The 8,523-nt window shown below is 38.7% G+C and overlaps 1 protein-coding gene across 2 annotated transcripts in view; it reads right to left on the bottom strand.

The window, feature by feature from the left end:
- Positions 1–6,804, bottom strand: part of ppp1r32 (protein phosphatase 1, regulatory subunit 32) — an 8,421-nt gene extending 1,617 nt beyond the window's left edge. For both annotated transcript variants that reach the window (XM_047820088.1, XM_027173327.2), the window contains exons 1-9: positions 6,703–6,804; positions 5,075–5,205; positions 4,329–4,446; positions 4,064–4,190; positions 3,900–3,963; positions 3,460–3,560; positions 2,830–2,895; positions 2,601–2,687; positions 1,008–1,082 (exon numbers count right to left, since the gene is read on the bottom strand). In XM_047820088.1, coding sequence (XP_047676044.1) covers positions 1,008–1,082; positions 2,601–2,687; positions 2,830–2,895; positions 3,460–3,560; positions 3,900–3,963; positions 4,064–4,190; positions 4,329–4,446; positions 5,075–5,183 — 747 coding nt within the window. In that variant the 5' untranslated portion in view covers positions 5,184–5,205; positions 6,703–6,804. The remainder of the gene's footprint in view (positions 1–1,007; positions 1,083–2,600; positions 2,688–2,829; positions 2,896–3,459; positions 3,561–3,899; positions 3,964–4,063; positions 4,191–4,328; positions 4,447–5,074; positions 5,206–6,702) is intronic.
- Between the last annotated feature and the right edge of the window lie 1,719 nt (positions 6,805–8,523).

The raw sequence follows: 8,523 nt of genomic DNA on the forward strand, positions 1-8,523 counted from the left end.
TTCCTATAGAGTTTAGCTGTTTTGCATGTAAATACTCCTCCAGTATTCTGTGGTCTACAACTAAAATAGCAATAATTTGTAAGCATCCAAATATCTATCTATCTATCTATCTATCTATCTATCTATCTATCTATCTATCTATCTATCTATCTATCTATCTATCTATCTATCTATCTATCTATCTATCTATCTATCTATCTATCTATCTATCTATCTATCTATCTATCATACAATTGATTTATTTAAATATTTTTAACCCCGACTATACATCAGCTATAAACTACTTGAGGAATTTCTTCAAATGACGGCTTTAGTAAGCCCCAGACTTGAAGGTTATAGAGGATGTTAATCATGCAATGCAGTGTAGATTAAGCCAGACGTGATCTGTATGGAATAAAATTAATGAAGGAATTCAACAAATCTCTGTTTGAAAGCTGAGAGGTGGATTTACTGTAATTTAATAAGTAAATATGAATTGTGCATTAAAATCTGCAGAGATATAGTATATTTCAGTATATTTGCTTTAAGTGTTCCACTTTATAGCAATATTTACAGAGTTTGTATAAATATTTAATATTTCATTCAATAACTTCCTTATAACATTTAAAAGAGAAACAACACATGATTGGACCAGGGGTGCCAACATTTTTGCACGGACAGTAAGTGTAACAAAAGGAAAGCTAATTTTTTTTAAAGAATATCAGAGAATGATGAAATCTATAAATTCATGATATTGCAGCATCATAATCTGAGAAAGGAATACAAGTATGTCATTGTGTCAGAAACAACAACCTTATAAACATTCACACACTTCATCTAGAGTATGATAACAGTGTGGATCATCTTACGTCTAATGTCTAGAGGTAGTAATTCAAAGCGAATGGCCTTAGAATAATAGAATAGAATTGCTCTTTGAAATGTCTGGAAGCCATCTTGACCTATAAAGATGGTCACTTGATTCTGTTGGCAGAGAGAGTAAGCAGGTTTCATGACAATGGCATTCAAACCTTCTGTCCAGTAGTTCTCTCAGAAAACAGCAGTCTCTTCTGTCTGTGGTCACGAGGACACATGGTTTGAGAATCCTGAGGACAGAAAACACCACTATATGTTACTGACCCCTTGATGGAGTAAATGAGGACTTAGAGGAAAAACAGTGAGATGAGATGAGATGAGATGAGATGAGATGAGGTGAGGTGATTGTAGGTGAGTTTAGGTGATGTGTGTGATTGTAGGTAAGTGTAGGTGACTGTAGGTGAGTGTAGGTGATTGTATGTGATTGAAGGTTGCAAAAGTATTCATACCCACTGAAGTTTTTCACATTTTGACACGTTACAACCACAAACAAATTTTAGTAGGATTTTATGTGACAGACCAACACAAATTGGCACATAATTGTGAAGTGGAAGGAAAATGATAAATGGTGTCAAAGTTTTTTTTTACTAATAAATATCTGAAAAGTGTGGTGTTCATTTGTATTCATCCCCACGGAGTCAATACTTTGTAGAGCCACCTTTTGCTGCAATTACAGCTGCAAGTCTTTAGGGGTATGTCTCTTCCAGCTTTGCACATCTAGAGAGTGAAATTTTTGCCCATATTTTTTCTTTGCAAAATAGCTCAAGCTCAATCAGTCTTCCTATCAACTCTGACCAGCTTCCCTGTCCCTGCTGAAGAAAAGCATCCCCACAACATGATGCTGCCACCACCATGTTTCACGGTCGGGATGGTGTGTTTAGGGTGATGTGCAGTGTTAGGTTTCCACCACACAACATTTTGAATTTTGGACAAAAATTCAATTTAGGTCTCATCTGACCAGACCACCTTCTTCCACATGCTTGCTGTCCACCCCCCCCCCCCCCCAATGGCTTGTCGCAAACTGCAAACGGGATTTCTTATGGCTTTCTTTCAACAATGGCTTTCTTCTTGCCACTCTTCCATAAAGACCAGATTTGTAGAGTGCACGACTAATGGTTGTCCTGTGGACAGATTCTCCCACCTGAGCTGTGGATCTCTGCAGCTACTCCAGAGTTACCATGGGCCTCTTGGCTGCTTCTCTGATTAATGCTCTCCATGCACGACCTGTCAGTTTAGGTGGATGGCCATGTCTCGGTAGGCTTGCAGTTGTGCCATATTCTTTTTATTTCTGGATGATGGATTGTACAGTGCTCCAAGAGATGTTCAAGGCTTGGGATATTAATTTATAACCTAACTTATAACCTACACCTTCACACAGGTGAACTTTATTTACTTTAATTTGGTGACTTCTGAAGGCAGTTGGTTTCACTGGATTTTAGTTAGGGATATCAGAGTAAAGGGGGCTTATTGATACAAATGCACACCACACTTTTCAGATATTTATTTGTAAATAAAATTTGGACACCATTTATCATTTTCAGTCCACTTCACAATTATGCGCCACTTTCTTTCGGTCTATTTCATAAAATCCCAATAAAATACATTTTTCTTTGTGATTGTAACATGTCAGTGAGAATGAATACTTTTGCAAGGCACTGTATCTAAGTGCAGATGAGTGTAAGTGAGTTTAGGTAATTGTAGGTGAGTGCAGGAGAGTATAAGTGAGTGTAAGTGAGTGCTGCTCTCACATGGCATGATGGTGGTTCTTTAGCATCTCTGGTGAATGCAGTCTCTCGAGGAGCATGAGTGACCAGTTTGGGTAACACTTCATTGCCCTGATACACAAACACACACACAAATCTGTGCATGCTATGTAATGTATTATAACTCACAACTAGTATACATTATTACAGGTGTATGCTACTGTATGATGGATGGGGAACAGAGAGAGAGAGAGAGAGAGAGAAAGGGAGAGACCTGAAGGCAAACCATAGGGCGGAAGTCCATTTTCATTACGCTGCTCTGCGTCAGCCGAGGTTCTCCCTGACAATCAGAAACAGTTAGGTGAAGGGTAACATGAATACAGAATAACTGTATACTGTACCTTGAAATACCATGCATTCTAAGTGTAACTGAACATTGAGGTTTTGTTGATTTGTTGAGTTATATTTATAACAAATCTGATCTAAATTTTACAGACTGTCTATGAAATTACCATTCAGCTTTAAGGATATTATTCAGGGATGAACCTCATAAGATTCAGGCCTCAGGAGACCTCACATAACTTCACCCAGGGTGCAGAAATACAGTAATGGATCTAGGAAACCTGTTAAGAGTTTATCTGGTATCTAATCCATTATCATCTCATATTTTCCCGCTAATTATCTGCATCTATCTGAAATGAGTATAGAGTGATTCTACTGCTGTGATGAGCGATCCTGTTGTTGTGGTTTGTAAAATCCATTAAGCTGTAGTGCGGAGCACAAACAACACTGAGCAGGCGGCAAAGCACTCTGGTATACTGCCATGACTATAACTGACTGTCATTTCTAATACACCTCCTATAATGAAAAGCACTAAAATAAAAATTATGAACTGAATTGTCACCCTGGGGGTGTCTTGGGGTAGAAGTATATTGTACTGCAGGTTGTTGCCATCAGTAAATCCACTCTCCTCTTTAGCACCCACGATCTGATGTTTACTGTACACTGTAGCACAAACATTTCGCAATTACAATCATGAAAATATTTGGATATTACTATCATGACAATATTTAATTTGTTCGTTCATTTTTAGTGACTACTTTATCCTGAGGTTTGATGGATCCCGGAAGCTATTCCAGGAACACTGGGCATGTGATACAGCTATTTCATGGATGCATGCACACACATCATTCATACCTAGGACCAATTTAGAGTCACCAATCCACCTACTGGCATGAGGACATGCAAAGCACCTCACAGACTGTAATCTGAACTCAGGATCAAATTGAGTCTCCAGGTTCTTCATTTTTCTGCTTAATAGTTGAACACAAGTTTCAATTTTACCTGACAGTTTGGGTCTCTGATGAATATAACTGCATTTATACTCTGTCTGCGGTGATACAAATTTCTGAATAAGAGATGAAAAAGAGAATTGTAAATAAAGTAAATATGAATCATGTTACCAGAGCTTAAATTGGTTAGGTAGAGAGCAGAGATTTGATTCTCACAGGTCTGGGGTATGTGTGAAGTCGCAGGTATCCACTCTCCCTGCTCTTGTCTCTCGTTCTGGGCAGATCCTCGGCTCCACTGGGTACAGTCAGTGACTGGTAATGTCGCTTAGTTTGGGACTGAAAACTGTCCAAGAGTGAAACAGAGAGAGAGAGAGAGAGAGAGAGAGAGAGAGAGAGAGAGAGAGAGAGAAAGACCTATAGGTAAATATGGTAGAGCTGAACACACAGGGTTAGCAGGACCACCACAGCATTGTTTGCTGACCCGAGGTTGGGGTTGTCAAGCAGATCAAGGCTGGGGCAGTAGTAAACAGCAGGCTTCAGATTGGCAGAGAAGCCTGTCCCGTAGTGATGACCTAAGCATGGACTGAAGCCTTCTTTACCTGACACAAAGAGAAGAAGATATAAACCGAATAAAATCATGGTGTACCAGTTGTAATAGGGAATTCATAAATGTCATATTTTGGCAGGAATAAATCATTAATTATGTATAAGTGGAACATAACTTCCAACCATTTTCTATAGCACTTATCCAGGAGTCTGTCCCAGTGGACTTAGGGTACAAGAGGAGGACACAGTGGACAGGGTGCCAGTCCAGCACAGGACTTCACAATCACAAACATACTCATATACTACTGATAATTAAAAGATGCCAATCAAACTACAACACATGGAGAGGAAACTGGAGAGCCTGGAGGAAACTCTCGGAGCACATGGAAAACATGTAAACTCCATACACACAGGGCAGAGGCAGGAATCAAACAGAACAGAAAATGTAGACACAAACCTTGTTGATTATTTTATTTTGTTCTACAGAATTATAACAATCCGTTAATCCTAAACTAAAAAATATTGAATTGTCTTGCACATGTACTTTATGTATTATCCTAATGATATTAACAGAAATATGAATGTGCCACTACTCTGCTTGAAATGAAACAAGAAGTCATGGAGCCTAAGAGAGTAAAGTGCAAGGTGTAAAAAGTCTGGCATCTTCTCATCTATGCTCACCATAGTCATGTTGGTAGCTGGTGCAGTGCAGATTGAGACTGGAATTAAGCATAAATCTGTCTGCTTTGCCTTTTAGAGAAGGTTTGGCTGTGTCAAGTGGTCCACCCATCTCTCAAGGAAAACCAATAAACCTACAGTACAAACCACGATACACTTAGACACAGAACCAAAACACACTATTAGCCAAAGCTAGACATTACTTGTGTAGTTGTACTTGTTTACTGGGCTTATGTATTAACTTGTCGATTTATATGTACTCTAACCTTATTTATTTTGTATTCCCTAAAATTTAATCCACAACAATACAATTCACAAAATCTCAAGAATTGAGTCCAATCGTCATAAGCCATTTTAGCATCTTAAGCTCATGCTACACTATGTAGTTAGCACTACAGCTATTTGTGAGCTAGCTGTATGTATACAGAAAATCTCCTAAACTGCAGCATGGCTCTTTAGGATGAGCGTCACAGGCCCTGCCTCAGTAAAATGTTTCAGTATCTGGAGTAAGCAAAGACTCCTAGTGAATGAGGCATCTAGAACGCATGAGCTGGGCATGAACAAATCTGAAATAGCATGTTCAGATATGTGTACTGTAGCTAATGTACAATAACTGCTATAGTTAGACTAGCATTCGATCCTGTAGCTAACACAATAGAGGGACTGATTTTAGCTAATGGTAACTGTAGTAATCATCATTGTTTTCAGCAAAATAATGTAGTTGCTATGTAAAAAAAAAATCATCGTCTAACATATAACACAAGTAATACGTTACTAGTCTCATGTAAACTTGATGTTAATTTCATCAGTTAAAAATATGTTTTTACTTTTAATGCCACACTATTTATATTTTCTTTCATTCATTTATTTATTCATTCATTTTCTACCGCTTATCCGAACTACCTCGGGTCACGGGGAGCCTGTGCCTATCTCAGGCGGCATTAAACATCAAGGCAGGATACACCCTGGACGGAGTGCCAACCCATCGCAGGGCACACACACACACACTCTCATTCACTCACACACTACGGACAATTTTCCAGAGATGCCAATCAACCTACCATGCATGTCTTTGGACCGGGGGAGAAAACCGGAGTACCCGGAGGAAACCCCCGAGGCAAGGGGAGAACATGCAAACTCCACAAACACAAGGCGCAGGCGGGAATCGAACCCCCAACCCTGGAGGTGTGAGGCGGACGTGCTAACCACTAAGCCACCGTGCCCACTATTTATATTTTTTAAGTATTATTTCTCAGTACTTTATCCACCTCTGGCTTTATAACATTTGTGTAACTATGAAAGATTTGCACAGGGTTATTTCATGCAAACCACTTGTCTTGGCAGGAAATGAGAAAAATTTATTACAAAGTGGTAAATTCAAGCATGCACATTTAGTAGGGATCATGACGTAAGACACAATTCACTTTTCACTCTATTATTTTCAGTACAGTAAAATATAGGTAAATTATTATTAATTATCTATCATATTATTTAAGAGCAGGCATCCCTGTAACAACTATATAGTAATAATAGTATTTTTCTAATACATCAGTAGTAATGTTTAAATCAGTTTTTTTAAGTTTTAGAATATGACTTTTCAAGCATTTCAATTAAATTACGGAAAAATGTACCTGTTGCAATGTGAACCTGCGCGTGCCGTGGGAGAGCACCCTCCCTGTTACCAAGGAAACCAGGACTCAAACAGGATGTCACGAGGTCATGTGTCTTAATAAATAACTCATTGAAATGTAAAACATTTGTGTTTTATCAGGTGTGACTGTATATAAACAAGTGTTATTTTAACAAATTTCAATTTCTAGATATTTCTAGATATCCACTCTGGATGATGAATTAAAAAGCAACCAAAGCTTGATTCACTTCTGTTCAGGATTCAGTATTTAGAGCAGATATTATGTCTTATAGGCTAACAACAGACTGCTATATATAGTTTACATCATTCAAAATAGGAGATACATGTCAGGCAGGCTGGTGCAGTAATTTAAGGGGAATATTTGTGTTTACTGCGCTGTGACCGTGTTGTTTACATTTTTTACCACAAGATGGCGGTGTTGTTCCATCAGAAGACTGAAATCCCACCGTGTGCTGCTTGTCCTAAATTCATCCTCCTCCTCCAATGTAATGTTATGAAACAGAGTTTTAGGATCCAAATGCAATAAGACAATTGTCTATTTCTGTGGCTGTTTACATCTATAGGTTATGTAAAATACAGCTCAGAAATCACTTCCAGAAGACTGATTCCAGAAGACTGTCTCTCAGCATGATCACAATCACACACATCACAATGCTTAACTATACTCATTTACAAAGCTTTGGCATATAAGGAAGGTATAGAGGAAAAGAAATGCTTCTCAGCTGTGAAGCATAATGGCTTGAAGAATGACTGCAAATAGCAGCAGCAGAATGAATTCATCACATCCTAGTAAACAATGGTTCACAACAAAGTAATAAAACACCTTAGGAGGTTTCCAGGTCAGGAACATAAAGGGTGCAATATTCCTGACCAGCCAACCACAAAACCTGAATCCCACGGGTGATTTCAAAAAGCCTACGAAACAAGCAGTATCTGAAAATGGCTGCATTATTAAGAAAAAAGCCTAGCACAAAACCAGAAAAATATATCTAGCCTCTGGAAATGTTTATGGGTCAGAGCCTCATCAGCTGCAGTGGATTCACTTCTAAGCATTAAACATACCAACTGAATTTAAGTTATTATCAATAAATGGACGTGTAAAACAGCTATGATGAGTCTATGGATCAACCAGTATGTAAACACCTGATTTTTATTAATCCAAAGTCTTTGTTTCAGTCCAAAACAAACAAACAAAAAAGCTGTCTTATGATTTTAACACATTTTAACACAAAAAAATCCAGGGTATCATTACAGTGCCTCGTGCTGTGCTTCTGCCATCAACCCTCTAGCCTCACATCAATCTGTCCTCACCTTCATTGTCAGCAGCTCTTCTTAAGTGAACAAAACTCCTCCTGCCTCCTGCAGAGTAACCCATCATTGTCCCACCTCTCTCCACGCTCCAAAATATTGAACGGTGCACATTGGCTCGGCTTGTCTGCCCTTGTGGGTCGTGCCATTAGTGAGGGTACTCAAGCAGCGCAGTGACGTGACTGATCTAAACTGTTGCACAACATCATAAGAGCACACACACCTCTTTCAGCAAAGCTTAGATTTACTTACCTTCACATTCACTGCCAACAAAAACAAGAAGGAAGGAAGGAAGAATGTGGTTAGTTGAATAATTCAACTGAATATTATTTGTATAGCACTTTTAACAATGGACATGGTCACAAAGCAGGGTTCAATCAATCTTATTCCTAATCAGCATACCAGAGATAATGGTAACTCCCTGAGAGATATGAGGAAGACACAATGAGACAAACCAGACTCAAAAGGAAACTCATCTTCACCTGACACCAGA

This window comes from Tachysurus fulvidraco, chromosome 10 (assembly GCF_022655615.1).
Source record: "Tachysurus fulvidraco isolate hzauxx_2018 chromosome 10, HZAU_PFXX_2.0, whole genome shotgun sequence".
Classification (NCBI taxonomy): domain Eukaryota; kingdom Metazoa; phylum Chordata; class Actinopteri; order Siluriformes; family Bagridae; genus Tachysurus; species Tachysurus fulvidraco.